General features: G+C 34.0%; 1 protein-coding gene across 4 annotated transcripts in view; it reads right to left on the bottom strand.

Moving 5' to 3' along the window:
* The window catches only part of LCORL (ligand dependent nuclear receptor corepressor like), a 168,964-nt gene that overhangs the window by 27,645 nt on the left and 124,752 nt on the right, over positions 1 to 16,567 (bottom strand). For 3 of the 4 annotated variants that reach the window (XM_069069151.1, XM_069069165.1, XM_069069169.1), the window contains 2 exons: positions 9,667 to 14,456; positions 7,630 to 9,485 (listed from right to left, as the gene is read on the bottom strand). In XM_069069151.1, the coding sequence (XP_068925252.1) occupies positions 9,430 to 9,485; positions 9,667 to 14,456 (4,846 nt within the window). In that variant the 3' untranslated portion in view covers positions 7,630 to 9,429. Of the gene's footprint in view, positions 1 to 7,629; positions 9,486 to 9,666; positions 14,457 to 16,567 lie in introns of those variants that run through there. The other variant, XM_069069157.1, reaches the window with a different exon arrangement.

Here is a 16,567-nt window from a genome sequence, read left to right as displayed (position 1 = left end):
ATTATTAGATTAAATCCAACTAATAGATAACTACAATACACTTTTGATATTACCTGTAGAATTTCTAAAAAAGGTTAGAAGATTTTGAGTTCAGAGATTGAATAGATTAGTACTTAACTGAAATTTTCTGAAGCTTTATTTGGGAAAATTTTAGAAATGAGAATACGAATTTTAATTTGAACAGTATTGCTTATTACCCTACTACATTTTTTTTTATCTGTGCTTTTGTGTGTAGGTTTTGAGGGGAGGAGAGCTAGAGAAAGTAGATTCTCTTCTATTCCTTAGGACACTTAGCTAATTTTTTACTCAATTAAAACAAAACAAAACCCAAAACTTCTTTTCTTTAAAAAAAAAAAAAAAAGAGGGGGGTGTAGTCAGTTAGCCAGCTTTAGGAAGAGATCTCAAGTACCCTTAAAGTGGGTCTGGTTGCCTCCCTTCATAAGGGGGTTGGTCATCCCAGAATAGTCAGAATTTCTGTTAGTCAATCTAATCAGGTTTCACTGGATTTTAATATAGTTTAAATATTGTTAACTCAAAATTCTTAGTAAAAAAAAAGTATGATACATACTCCCACCTAACAAATTGGTCATTCTGCCCTCTCCCTAAGGTTCACCACTTTCCTAATTTCAAAAAATACAGATAAGTGTACTTGAGTAGACAGACCCCAAGCAATCAATGCTTTGACTAAAAGGAGCAGAGAAGGCCAGGGAGACCTCCCCCACCAAAGAAATCTGAGGGCCCAGACCTATAAAGCACAGAAGCCTTGACAGGGTCATAATATCACAGGGTTTTCTATACTTTTAATGAGTTATAATTTTAGAATGTTAAAATGTCTTTCTAAATTCATTACAAGATCTAAATTTTTTTTTCTATTTAAGTATATTTTACAGGTAGCAACTTATACTTATGGACTGGTCCTTACCAAAGTTGTACCCACGTAAAGTAAATTTGTATTTAAAAAAGTTGAAAATATAAAAACTTGAATTTACAGATTAAGCAGTTGATTATTTGAATGACAAAAAGAGTTAAACTTCCTTTAGTAATCTTTTGTAAAGTATCTGGAATTCAACTGGAATTGCAGAAATTTGGTTTAGATGCAACTTATCGGGAATATACTCTTTGATAAAGCAAAATACATAAACTCTTATTGTATGTTATTTGGGAATATCAATGTAAACACAGAAACTTTGCCAAGCTATATTTACAAATGCTAGGGGTGTCTAAGAACCACATGGACTAAAGATTTATTTCCATGGATTATAATCTCCTAGATAAGACACTTACCTATTCTATATTTTTTCTTCAACTCCTCTCTCCCCCCAAAGATACTTAGGACACTAAGAATTGAAAACATGAATTGTTATTCATCTAAAAAAGACTGGCCTAATGATATACGTCAAATAATAATACTGAGTAGCATAATTTAAAGAGGAGGGGTTTAGAGATTCTAGAAAAAAAGAACAAGATGGATTAGAAGAAAGGTACTATTGTTTTCTTTTCTTAGATATCTCCCAGGGAGTGAAAACAAAGTTAAAAGAACGTTGATTACCTCTCTTATAAGTTATTATATACCTAAGGAAAGCTCAGATTGGGAAAAGATATACATTAACACGTCTACAAACAAATATACACATATTAGGCACATATATGTGCATATAGATATTTCTGGAGGCTAAAAATAAGGGTAGTGTTAGCTATATTGTTCATTAAGTTGGCCAAATGAGCAACAGATGACATAAGGAAGCAGCTAGATGGCAAAGCAGATAAAGTGCTAGGCATTTAGTCAGGAAGACCTGAGTTCAAATCCTAACTCAGGTACTTCGTAGGTGGGTGATCCAGGGTAAGGCACTTAGCTTCTGTCTGCCTCAGTTTCCTCAGCTGTAAAATGAGGATAATAATTGTATCTACCATCTAGGGTAATTGTGAGGATCAAATGAGATAATTATGAAGGGCTTAAGATTGTGTTTGGCATACAGTTAAGTGCTATAAGTGTTAATTAAGAACTTAACTCTATAGACTCTATTTCCACAAATTCATGTGAAAACCTAATTCAAGCTGTTAACTTAAATTTTAAAATTCCTAAATGAAATGGACTATAGCTTCTTTGTTCCTTATTCTGGAGAAATGAAACATGTATTTGATTATAATAATGTCTCATTGAGGCAGCATGGTCTAATGGGTGTACTGGGTTCAGAAGTAGAATCTGGATCTACTGGATCTAGGCCTTCTTGACTTTTACATTTATTAGCTATATGACCATGGGCAAGTCATAACCTTTAAGGTCTTCAGCCAACTCCCGAAGGACTTCATTAATTCTATCATAGATTGTTATTGTTATGATGTGATGGTTTCCATTCTATAGGTCCCTATGTGGAAGAAATCACAGATCATGTATGTAAAAATAATGCCTTACATTTAATTTCTGAACAGCAGAGTTTACTTGTCCAAGGCCTCATAAATAGTGACTCCAAATTGAGCACTTTTCATTAATCACGGTAATGAAGATCTGAGAGAAGATAGAATGATTAAATTCTTATTATGCTTTTGGTCTCTTTGCTAAGGAGAATAATCCCTGGGTTAAAAAGGACAAAATGAAAATAATAAAGAGGGAAGTAAAACCCAAAATAATTAAGGAGATAGTAACTGTTGTCAATGAGTTCAAGTCACCAGCCCCAAACCACTTTATAGTAGTTATAGTAGGTTCTGAAAGAATTGGTAAATGTGATTATTGAGCTATGTGATATTTGAAAGGTCAGAGAATGGGAGACGTACCCTAGGACTAGAAATAAGCAAATGGCCAGATTTTCCAAAAAGTAACTAGAACTCAAAACCTGTCAACTATAGGCATGTGAACCTAATGGACAGTGTGATATTGTGGAAAGACTACGTGACTTAGAATCAGGAACTGTCTTGTTTCACATCTCATTCCTCACACTTACTAGCCATGTGGCCTGGGTATATTCTTTTAATTTTCTGGGCCTCAATTTCTGAAACTAGAAGAGGTTGAAAACAAAACCTGTAGGGGCAGCTAGGTGGCACAGTGAATAGAGCACTGGCCCTGGAGTCAGGAGGACCTGAGATCAAACGTGGCCTCAGACACTAAACACAGAAACTAGCCATGTGACCTTGGGCAAATCACTTAACCCCAACTGCCCTCCAAAAAGCAAAAAAACAAAACAAAAAAAAGCCAAAAAAGAAAAGGAATTTTGGGGCGGCTAGGTGGCGCAGTAAGAGTGCTGGCCCTGGAGTCGGGAGACCTGGGATCGGTTCTGGCCTCAGACATTTAACACCCACACAAAAAAACTGGCCGTGTAACCTTGAGCAATTTACTTAACCCCAATTAAAAAAACAAACAAACCAAAAAACGAACAAACCAAAATACCTGTCATACTCCACAGAACTGTTGTAGGGGTTAAATGAGGAAAGTATTTTGCAAACCTTAAAGAACTATATAAATTCAGGTTAGACTTATTCCTGGCAAAATTCCTAGAATGACAAGATATTTTTTGAATATTTAGAAAAGGAAATGGTCATTATTAAGAGTTAAACCATGGGGCGGCTAAGTGGTTCAGTGAATAGAGTACCAGCCCTGGAGTCAGGAGGACCCGAGTTCAAATCCGGCTTCAGACACTTGACATGCTTACTAGCTGTGTGACTTTGGGCAAGTCACTTAACCCCAACTGCCCTCCAAAAAACAAGAAAAGAAAGAAGAAAGAGTTAACCCATCTTTTTTTTTTTTTTAAAGCAATTGGGGTTAAGTAACTTGCTCAAGGTTACACGGCCAGTTATTTCTGGGTGTGGTGCTGAGTATCTGAGCCCAGATTTGATCCAGGTCATCCCGACACTGGAGCTGGTGCTCTTACTCGCTGAGCCACCTGGCCGCCCCTAAGCAATTGGGGTCAAGTAACTTGCTCAAGGTTACACGGCCAGGTGTTTCTGGGTAGGTGCTAAGTGTCTGAGCCCGGGATTCGATCTCCAGGTCTTCTCAACCCTCAAGCTGGTGCTCTTACTCGCTGTGCTACCTGGCCGCCCCTAGAGTTAACCCATCTTTACCAAGAACAAGTGATACCAGACTAACATCATTTCTTTCTGACTGGGTTACCAGACTGGTAGGAAATAACACAAATACTTCAGCCAAGCATGAAATAAAGTCTTGTATGCTATATTTATGAACAAGAGGAAGAGAAGAAAGGTATGTTATATTACAAATTAGGTAGACTTGGACCTGATTGAGTGACCATACCCAAAGAGTAGTAGTCATTAATGGATCACTGTCAGTGCAAGGATCCTCTAGTAGGGTATCCTAGAAATCTGCCTAGTTCTTTTTTTTTTCTTTTAAGCATTTTTTATCAAAGATTAGGGAAAAAAGTATAAATGCCAACCTTATCAAACAAGTACAAACTATTAAAAGAATTGGCAACACTGTATGACAGGCAGGATTCAAAAAGATCTCCAATCTCCAGACTAAGGATGACGGGCCAAATGAAAAATCTTAAGACTTGCAGTTATGTTCACAAATCAACTTTAAAGTACAAGTTGTAGAAAGTGTAGTTAGGTAGCATATTATATGAAAAAAAATTGGGGGGTTTTAGTGAATTACTAGTTAAAAATGAGTCTTTCACTGAAGTAAAAAAATGCTAAGGCTGCATCAAGAAATATTATCAATAATAGGGGTTCTGAATCTGGGATTCATGATCTTGTTTTTAAAAATATTTTTAGAACTATATTTCAATATAATTGGTTTCCTTTATAATCTTATGTATTTAATTTTATGCATTTATAACTTTTTTTGAGGAGGGGTCTAAGGTCTTCACCAGACTGCTCAATGGGTTGATGACACACAAAAAGGTTAAGAACTTCCTGATTTCAAGAATAATCAGATTGTGAGCCTCTATACCGTGATCATACCATATGGAAACTCAGTTGAAGAAATTGGAGATGTTTTATCTGGAGAAGCCTTAAAAGTGTCATAAAAGCGAATATAATCTTAGGCTGCTTTCAGAAAGGCAGAGTATATAGGTCCAGGGAGAAAAAAGATCCACTGGTCAGGCCAACTCTGCAATAGTATTTAAGTTCTTATACCACATTTTAAGAAGTCTGCTAAGCTGCAGAAAATCCAGAAGAGGGCATGCAGGGAGGGAAAGGATCTTGAGGGGATGTCACGTGATGATCTGCTGAGGGAACTAGGGATTTTGAAAGAAGGGGGCCTATGGGTAAGTGGGACAGGCATGTTTGCTGCCATTAGACTTGCTCTGCTTGACCCCAAGGGATCAGAACAAGGAGAAATGGGAGGAAGCTGCAAAGTAGTAAGTCTACACTTGTTCTAAAGAAACACCTCAATAACTAGAGCCATCTAAAAAGTAGAACAGACTGTTTTAGCAAATAGTAGATTCCTAGCTATCACTGCCATCCCTGCTAACAATCATAATGACAGAACTTTCTCCAACTGAAATGACTCTTCTTTAGATTCACCATCTCTAACTATAGTACACGTCCACTTGGAACAATCTATCAATCAACATTTATTAAGTACCTGTGTTCCAGGTGCTAGAGATACAAATATGAAAATGAAATTGTCCCTGCTCTCAAACTTACATTTTATTTGGGGAAACGTGTGTGTGTGTGTGTGTGTGTGTGTGTGTGTGTGTGTATCTGTCTTCTATCGAATCTATAGATCACGATAAACACACACAAAATACATAAAAAGTGACTAAAAAATATTTTTTTGGTAAGAATTAGTACCTGGAGGAGGGAATAACTCAAGAAAAGTCTCATATAGGAAGTAATATTTAAGCTAATGATCCCAAGAAGCAAATGCATTCTAGGTATGGGGGGACAGTGTATATAAAGCACAGAGAGAGAAGATGGAACGCTATATGTGAGGAATAGCAATAAGGTTGGCATGGCTGAACTACAATGAAGGCTGGAGAGGTAAGTTAGGGCCAGGTGATGAATGACTTTAAATGAAAAAAGATTATGTTTGATTCCAGAAGGAACAGGGAGCTACTGAAATTTATTTAGAAAGATTTGTAAATATCTCCCTGGCACTTCAAACCTTATTAGTTCTTTTCTTTCCCCCTCCTTGGCTTAAATATGCTCCTCCTTGGCTTAAATATGCTCTTCTGATTTCACTACTTTCATATGTGGCAAATGTTCATGCTACCTTCCATGTTTGTAATCTTGGGGTCATTTCTGGATATGAGAAGTTAGGAAAAGAAGAGCCAGTTGGTTATCAAGACCTACTGACTCTACTTCTGTCACATCTCTTTTATCATTTTCTCATCTCTTCTACCAACTTAATACAAGTTCTCTTTTACCACTACAGCTGTGGCTATTACAACAGCTTCCGATATCGCTTGCTCCCTTTTTTCCTCCCCTCCTAACTCACCAATCAAACCACTTCCAAAATAATAGGTCTGCTGTGTTTCAACCCTAGGGAACAAGATGTCCTTTCCAAGATAAACTTATCACTCCAAATCTCACCACCATGCTAACTAAAGTCCTGGATCCCTCATCCTCCTCTCTCCTCTGACTGGAGGACAGTATGCTGAACTCACAAAGACTTCCTTTATAGAGAGTAGAAACTGGACTTGTGGCTCATTCCATTTCCCATCTGCAGTTCTGTAACTCCATGTAACAAGATGCTCCCTCACGATGGGTACTCTCTGCTGTGTCCCCTCTCCCTTCCCTTCCAGCTTCCTTGTGCATTGTCTTCCCCCATTAGACTCTACATATTGTCATTCTTTGTCTAATCTTTATCTCTAGTGCTTAGCACAGTGGCTGGCACATATTAGACACTTGTAAGGTCTAGATTCCCTATAATCTTCCATCATCTTGTTTTTCCATCAATTTATGCCTTGCCACTTTACTTGAAGCACTGTAAGTTTCAAGAAAATGGACTGATTCTCCCGATTCCTGAATATGCCTTGTTTCTTTCCTACTTTCTTGCCTTTATTCATGCTATTCCCAATATGTGGAATATCTTTGCTCCCCATTTCTGCTGTTACTTAAACTGCTGCCCAATTAAAATGCTGCCCTTGCCTTAATCCCCAGGCCAATAATGAACTTCTCAAATGGGACTTCACATAGCACTTCCTCATCAATTTGTCATGTAATATTATGTGTTCTAGCTGTCTCTATTTGGTTCTTAGTCTTTTACTGCTGATAAACTGAGGCAGGGACCATGTCTTACCAACTAAATTTGTCAGGAAACAAAGGATCTAATGGCAAATGAAAAAAGAATCCCAGTTAAAAGGAGATCATTCTTTTGAATACTGAAATCCTATCTATACCATTTATTTTGTATTTCATTTTGTGTCAACGTCTTGCATTATTACTTACCTTTTTCATAGGCATATTTTCTCCCAATAGGACTGTACATTTTTCAAGAGCAGGGGTTCTATCTTATATTTCTTTGCATCTCTCAAAGATGGCACTAAAATATCTGAGTTCTACAATTACATATATGTGTGTATATATATAGTATGTATATTTATGACACTTGGTCTATACTTTACAAATATGAAAAAGTATACATTAAAAGAACGCAAACAAAATGTATTAAACTATGCCTCAAATTTTACGAAAGCAAGAGTTCACGATAATTCAAAAACAACAAAAAAACCCAAATTCCTGAATAAATATTTCATCAACATAAGTCTTCCTTAATTTATTATACAGGAGCCCCCAATTTTTCTGACAAAGTGCTGAGGTTAAGTTTTTTCTTGAGACTCCAATCACTTACTATGCTATGGAAAAGAGCAATGAAAACAAATCTAACAATGCAGTTAAAAAATAATTTCAAAGAAGGGAACAAAATGGAGAATACTAAGACAGATGGGAAAAAAATCTAAAATAATGAAGTTTAAGGAAACACTTAAAAACCAGATACTAATGTAAAAATGTTACTTTTAAAAACAAAACAAGTAAAATTAAAACATTTTAGAGAAAAAAATAAGGAAAGTTATCAGCAAAAAGTAAATAAAAAAAGTCCAAGTATAACAGGAAGTGTGGAAAGAGAAATTACTATTTGTGTATCATTTCAAAATGAGAAAAGAGATGAGGAACAATTCTAGTAAAAAATACTATTTTTTTTTAAAAAGCTGAAATGCAAAAGCTCTTTCTATATACAATAAAAAGGTACTAAGACATTTTTCATTTGATGTTTTCTCCAGTAATCTCATATTTGGTGGACATAGCCATGTCCCAAAAAGTTTCATGTTCTTTCCTTGAGAAAATATGCTAATTAAACCTTAAGGACCAAACATGATATTACATTAAAACTTTATGCAGAATATTTCACCTCTGGAAACTGTGACTTATGAAATGAGTATGATATATTGGAGGTTATAGGGAGAAGAATTAAGCTTCACACATTATTCATTCAATTTCATTAAAGATTTCCATTTTTTTGTTAATTATAAAAATTGTGACTGAAGTTTGTTCGTAATTACCAGGTATTCACTCCCCACCCCCAAAGCTATTTATTATAATCCTGTCCTTCCTTGCCTATGCTGAAAAACAAAACATTTTAAGTTTAATTTCTTTATTAAAATAATGGAGATGTTATTTAATAAAGACTTCAGTTTAATTTATAGGTTAGCAAGTTACTAAAATTAATATTTTAAAATTTTGGTTTCTGAATGGTTAACTATACTGTTTTACCATGTTAAAGCCCCAAAGTTCACTACATTATCTTCCATGCTTTCTTTTTAGTTATTATACTGGTATTTATTAGATGGTAACAAAGTTTCTTTAAAGTCCTAAGTCTTAAATTCTATAGTGTAACTGTGTAATTATAACACATAGTATCCAACACCTTCATTTTCAAATAAACAATTGCACCATTTCTTGTCAATGAGACAAAAGGAACCACACCAAAATATCTTGCACTGCATGTCTTTCAATGTATAAACAAAACAAATTTTGCCAACTGTTAAGACATAAGAAATCAAACTTCAGCCGGGAAGCAGCATTCTGGTTATGGAAAGAGTCTCTGAAATGCACCAATACTGGATTTCTTGCAACTGACAGTTTTTAACAACTGGGTTTTGGTTTCTGAGTAGAAGCAGTAAAGTAAGCAATACAAAAGAAAAAAGCTGAGACTACTGCTCAATCTGTAATCTTTAAATAAAATAAGGCCTACTCTAACTCCTGGGAAGAAGACAAGAACAAAGAATGCCAGTGGGGAGGAGATTCACAGCTGAAAAATAATTGTGATGTCTTACCACCAGTAACTATCTGGTTACTGCACCAGCATTCTGCCTATATGTGTTAGGTGAAGTACATCTAAAGCTTTAATGATGAAAAGGCTTAATTTCTTCAGTGAGCTAATTAGGTAAATTTTTGTGCAAATGTCTAGGTAATTTTTTAAAAACAAAAATATCTACTGTAAAAAGATGGGACTTAAAATAATTAGTCTTGTTCACCTTAGATGTTGAAATGTCTATAACTCTTCTTTTTAATTCTTGTCAAAATTCTGGAAACTGGAAGATACAGAGGAAAGCTTATTTGGAATTTGACACCTTACTCAGCAGGTGTACTTAAAATATCTCAAAAATTTTTTGGGAAAAAACCCTACAAATAAAGTGTTCTTTATCTATTTACTTGCACTAAAACTCATGAAACCTACAATGAAATTTTATAATCAGGGAGAGAAAAACTTACCTAGTTGATATTTTGAATAATAGTTTGCCATTTGTCCACTGTTACAAGATTGTCGCTTATGTCTTTTTGTTGACATTTCAGTGGTCTTCCATGAGGGTCTTTTTCTTTTGTTCAATTTACTAAGAACTTCAGAACTATCAGAAACATTCTTATCAAATTTAATATGTTTGTCTAATTTATTGCCATCAAGTTGGCTAGCAAAAGTGTTAGGTGAAGAATTATTTGCTTTAGATTTTTCTATTGCTTCAGATTGCCTTTTAAGAGAATTTTGCCGGGCAGAATGGGATCTTAAGTTACAGTGTTTTGCTTCTTCAACATAAGTCTGATGATTACTTCCACTCTCCACAGATTCAGGAGAATAAATGATTGTGTTTAGCTGAAATGGATTTCTTTGTTCAATATGATTGATTTTCCTCAAAAATATCCTACAGTCTTTAAAGGTTTTTGACCTCCAAGAACTTGAACACATTTTTCCTTGTCTTGATACTTTTCCAAAATCTTTATGGCTGTAATTGGTTTCATTCTCTTTAGCGTGTAATTTTAAAATGCTTTCTAAACTAGCATGTGTGCTGTAGTCAGGCAATTCTACCTTCTGTTGCAAAAAAGCATCCCTGATTTCAGGTGCTAAGACCAACTGCTGACTTTCTGCTATGTTTTTTCCTTGAAGTGTGATGTCAGCATTTGTTCCCCCTGCAGTTTTATTTAAAAACTGGTTCTGGCAGAAAAACCTTAAGTTTCTTCTTTTAGATTTCCAATCAACTGTTCCATGGTTATGAAGCTTTTTAACTTGCCTCCATCTTTCATGCTGTAGTCTCTTAAATTCAGTTCTCCTCAACCTGGCTAGTGTGAAATTACTTTTCACATTTAAGACTGGAGATCTAACAATTTTACGCAACATCTGTAATTTCCCTGCTGACTTTGAAGGAGAGGATAGTGCAAATTTTTTAAAGTGCTTTCTGAAAAGGCTACTATTATGATCAGATTGTTTGCTTCCAACTTTGATTCCTCTGGTATTTATTACTTCCAAAGGATTTCGAGCATTTGCTTTTCTAACTAGTGAAAGAGATTGTGTTTCTGTTGTTTGCATAAACCAGGTACAAAGCTCATTCATGTCACACTTTTTCTGAAAAAGCATTTTGACAGGTGAGACTTCAAGTTCTAAAAGGCAGGTTTCCAAAGGGCTTGACACTTTAAAACTACCATCCTCTTCTAAGTGGCCTCTTGCTTCATGAAGACAATTTTCTGTTTCATTTCCACTCACTTGCACCCAAGCATTAGTTATCTGCTCAAATCTATTGTTTAGCTCCTCTAACAAGGAATCATTTGAAGTAGTAGTTGCCCACCACCTAAGAGAGGGGCTTGATGAAAAAATAGGATCCAGCGATACTTCATTAATAGTTGTGAATTCACCATCATCGAGATTCTTTTTCGTGTGACCTGAATTTCTGGCTCCTGAGGTATCTTTGGACGCTATTTTCATATTTGAGTATTTGCATTTTTCTTTTTGATCTTTAGCTTTTTGAAAATGTAGTTTATATGATTTACGTAGCAAGTTGTTTCTATAAGCAAATGAATTAGAAGATGCCAGTGAATGTAAAAAATGCAGTGACGGCTTTCTGTCCCTAACAGAGTGTCTCAGAGGCAGTGGAGAAGCCGTATTCTTTGATGAATCAGCTGGGGTGCTTTTTGCTTTATTCCCTCCATTGCACGGGTCTTCAAGCTTCTCTTCTGATGGGTTTTTTTCTAGCATGCTGTCTTGATCTAAGGGAGGCAAACAGCTGCTTATACACACTTTTCTTTCTTGAGGTGAAACCCTATTAATAGTCACAGATATGCCAGAGATTTTCACTTTTGCGGGTCTACCAGGTTTCCTAATTACCGTCAAAGGTTTTTGGCTTGTCCGAATAATATTGCTATAAGGGTAAGGTAACACAGATTTGTTCTTGATAGGTCTAATGTGTTCGTAGCCAGACGCAAAGATCTCCTTTTCAGTAGTCAAACTTGGTACAGCAGTCATTCTTTCGTCTGCTTTATGTTTCAGCCCATTATATTCATGTAAAAAATCAGTATTACTATTATTAAAAGTTATAGCATTGCCTAAGCTACCTTCTGACACATGCCGTTTAATTCTTCTTGACCTTCCATAAACAACAGTCACTGTGATACTTTTTCTACTAATACCCTCACTGAAGCCTGACATGAGAGATTCTGTGTTTTTCTTCCCAACACTGTTGATGTACTCATTTCTGCATATAGTGCTTTCTATCTTATCAACTTTAGGTTTTGGTGGCCTTCCAATTGGTCGCTTAACCTGTTTTACAACTTGAGGACCTATTTTTTTAGGCCTACCAGGTTTTCTTTTTAAAGATGATTCATTAGCACTGTTCGATTTATCTATACATTCTTCCTGCTGCTTACAACTATTCATATCAGTTACATCTGCTGAACAGGGTTCTATAGTTTCTTTCACACAATTAGCTTGTTTTTGTTCTTGTGAAGTGTCATTTTCTGTATTACAACTGTAATCACCAAAATATGCACCAGGGAGACTCTTGTTTTTTTCAGTTTCTTTTCCTACTGAAAGGCTAGTTGGATGTTTTTCAAAAGAACAGAGTTTTGCATTGGAAGTACTGACAGATGTTAAAGTGTATTTGACTCCATCACTACTATTAACCTCTGAGAGAAACATGAGTTTGATAGGACTGGAGTAACTGGAGAAAGAATTTTCTACAACTTCAGACCTTGTCTGTGAAGTCAAACTACCCAAATCTAAGTGGGTTTTTTTTAGGCTATCAAGTCTTTGATCCATTACATCTGCATGTTCTACTGTCACAAGACAATTGCTTTTATTACTATTACTGGATGACACTTTAGAATGTGATAAGAAGCTCTGTTCTTTACGTGTTTCACTAACACAAAGGTTCAAATTTCTAGTTGTGTTTTGGTCTTTACAATGAACATCTTTCAATTTCCTGGATATTTTATATCCTTCTGATAATGGCTGATTATCCAATGTATTTTTGGCCATATTTATAGTATCTTCTAGACGCTCCACGACAACTTGCAAATTTGTATTCCTCGCAATTTCATTTATGTCTATGCTGTTTGATCTATCAGCCTGAAGATCTTTCATGGTATCTTTTTCTGTAGACTTCTTGGCTTTGGGAGATTTTTTAAACACAAAATTATTTGTTACATATACAGAATACCACCCAGGAGGCACTATATTTCTCCTTGTTCTGTTTAAAAGTCCAGTAAAATCATCCTTCAGAGGAATATGATTATTTTCTAATCTAGGATTTTCTCTATGATTTTGTATTTTCTTTTCAGCTATAAATTCTTTCTGTGATTTTGTTATGCTCATTTTCTCTGGTGTTGTAGCTGCAAAACTTTCTGAAACTGTGTTAAAACTAGAGTTCGTTTCCAAACTATGAAGAGGTAGTTGCAATGATTGTATTTCATATACTGGCAAAAATGTAGATGCTTCTTCATGATTTGAATTTTGAAGGATTTTAGGATTTTGGAAAGCAGAGTCTTCTAAAATGTAGGATTCTTTATCTATTGATACTTTCTCATCATTGCGTATCAATTTCTTTGAAATTTTTTCAGATGACTTTTTTCTTGCAAAATTTTCATCAAGGCTAGCAATTTCTCTCTTTATTTGTAAAGACTGCCTTCTAAACAAAGGTGAATCAGGAGAATTATGCATGGCAAACAAGGTTTCCTGACGCTTCCGGAATCTTGTCTGTATAATTTTATTTTCTACTTTTTTATCATGTTGACTCAATAGCTCCATAAAACTGTAATCACTTGCCTTTGCATTATGCAAAAGAGATGTTATTAAATCACCTAATCTTAGATCATTTTCAGTATTACTATCACTACTAGATACTTTTACAAGATTTGTTATATCTGTGGTTTCAATTGATTTTAACTTTTCATTAATTCGCTCCATTAAATCTTGAAAAATTGTAGTACTCTCACCTTTGTCAATTTTTTCATGATTTACAAAATGATTTTCTTCTGCTATGAGCAAAGAGTCATCTGAGTTATCAGATATGTTTGCTTTGCGTATTTTACCATCATGTTCACAATTGCTATTGTTGTCTTCTGCTGGTATGAGAGATGGAGGCTGATTGATAATTGCTTCAAGTTTGTTGTTTTCTAAAGCTGAAATGCCTGAGATTGAATCTTTAAGTTTTTCAAATCCTTCAGTCTGTATGGGTGATAATGGTGGTGGTGAAGGACTCCGAGATCTGTTAGTATCTTTAATATTGATTGACAGATCACATACTTCAGGTAAAGAGAGAGGAGTACAAAAGGTTGATCTTGTAGAGTGATTGTTACAGTTTTGTAACAGTCTAGAACAGCACCTGTGGGGATTGTAATTGTTGGCAATTTCTCTACTAACTACTGTCTTAATGTGCTCAATAGCTACAGTTTGGCAAGATAAGCAATGAAAATCTTTAATACACACTGAAAGGGGTGCTAAGCCAGAGCTTTGTTTTTCATTATGTAAACACCCTCTTTCTCTTAGCCTATATTCACCACAACTACAGAACAGACCATGCAAATCATCTTCAGTGAGGGATTTTTGAGATTCTGAAGATAGAGCATGTGATGAATTGCAACTGCAAAGTGAAGAAGCATTTTGCTCTTGAATTAGAAATTTCAACATAGTCAAAATTTGTTGCTGGTGATATGTGCACAATGATTCCAAAACTTTGTTTAATGCTGATTTTCCTTTTTCCATTTTAGTAGCTTCCTCTGATTTTGCATCAAGAGTTGAACTAAAAATAAAAATCAAACAAAAATAATAAATGACAGCAAAAGTACCAAAAGTATATGGGGACTATACAATCTTAATATTAATGAAAAATATTTTGGGGGGTTTTTGGGTTTCAAACCCCCAATACTACTAGATCTACAATATAACTTTTTCACTTATTTTAGAACTATACATATCAGTGTAAATTAAAGCTAATAATAACCAATGAAGTAATATGGCAAGAGATTATTTAATGATAAACTATTTTAAAAGAAAAATTAGTAACTGCACATAGATACTAATATTTGAAGAATATTAAATTTCTCAAATATATCGATTATTTTATAGCCCTTAATGGTAAATTCTTTATCATGACTTTATAAGATTTTATGAGGTAGACATTTTAAAATTATTTTAATACTCTATTATTGGGCCATATTCTTTTTTGTACAATTAAGGAAAGATATACAGAAGAATATTATCTTTCTTTAAAATAAAGAACTGTAACATTAATAAAATATTGATGAAAATAGAAGTCTACAAGAAAATATGTAATGTGGATCTTAAAAAACTCAGATGTTCTTATCTAAGATATTTTCACCTAATAAAATTTTGAAAGTATTTAAAAATATTTTTGTTAAACAACTTTTTGAATTGAAATAAAGTTACTAAAACTAAATATATTACTTACCTATAATTATTTAATTATAAATGCTGGAAAAATGTTCATGGTAGAAACTAATAAAAATCTATCTTCAATTAAGCATAAGATCCAGTGTTGTATAGCAACTAATAAAGATGTCTATGTGTATAATTTTTTACCCAGTCCCAGTAGCAAGAAGAACAAAATATATTAAAAGAATTCTGTTTCAGAAAAGTATGTATTTATGTTAAACATATCACCAAACTCTGAACATGAAACTAGCCTTTCACTTATGCTAGGTATCTTACTTTTTATTTTTAAAGCCCATTTTGTGGAACTTTTAATTAAGATGTAGATTTGCTGATAAGTTAAAGTATATCCTTAAGTTTAATATCTAGGTATATATTTCTATTGAGGGATATTGTGAATATGTCTAAGTATAATTACACATATTTATTAATGTGTATTAAAATGACGTTAAATGTAAACATTTATTATTTGCCCATTATACCCACATTATGCCTGACAGATACAGGTAGATTAAAATGTTTAATCTAAAATACATTTTATTTCTATCATAAATGTAGAAAAGATGCTTCAACAAACTGATGAAATGTCTTTTTTTTTTTAAATGAATTTTTAGTACTCACTAAACTTTTCATGCTGGTGTGAATTTATTTACTATCTATGACAAACTGATATCAAAGTGGGAAGAATTATATCATAACTAAGCAAATACATTGAAACTGTCCGCTTCCTTGGGGGAAATAATTTGATACTGGGAAACCTGACCTGTTTAAACATAATTATGGGTAAATATCAAACTGTGCAGTTTGTAATAATGGCACTGTCACCAAAGTTTCATTACCAGACAACTATATATAATGATATACATTGCAGAAAATGTAGAAGAAAATTAAAATATTAACTCTGGACAAGTGATGTCTGATTTTTATATCTCACAAATTAGCAAAACTGGAGATGTACAACTACATTAATTCATACAGTTTTAAAAAATGTATGTATATGTAAATAAGTATGTCTGTATGTGTATACAGTATATAAAATACAGGTAACTGATTAATGCAGAGAACTGACTATGTTTTCCTAGGAAAATGCTTTATATTAGATTTCAATGAATTCCTTTAATGTCTTCTGGGGTACTAGTTTTTTAAATGGTTAGATACTATTAAAATCAAGTAGAAGATAAAAATAACAAGGTTTTTTATTTCACTTAATGAGTATTCAAAAAATATTTAAAGATGTTCATGTAACAAACTCTTTTTTGGCTTTTCAAAGGCAAACTAAACAGTTTAAAAAATGGGATGCTTTCTTGTTTAATCTTTCCCTTAAAAATGTAATTTCCTAAAATAAATAGAATAGTACAAATTACTTATTTATACATAGACTCTTCTTTGTATAGTTTCTTTGATATTGGCATATCAAAGAAACTAATTTGAGAAACATGAAAACCTAAAAGAAAGAATTTA

This window comes from Petaurus breviceps, unplaced genomic scaffold (genome assembly GCF_028583685.1).
Source record: "Petaurus breviceps papuanus isolate PSGF00001 unplaced genomic scaffold, PetGlider_PUasm1.0 140, whole genome shotgun sequence".
NCBI classification, from domain to species: Eukaryota; Metazoa; Chordata; class Mammalia; order Diprotodontia; family Petauridae; genus Petaurus; species Petaurus breviceps.
This window is presented reverse-complemented; position numbering and strand designations above follow the sequence as displayed.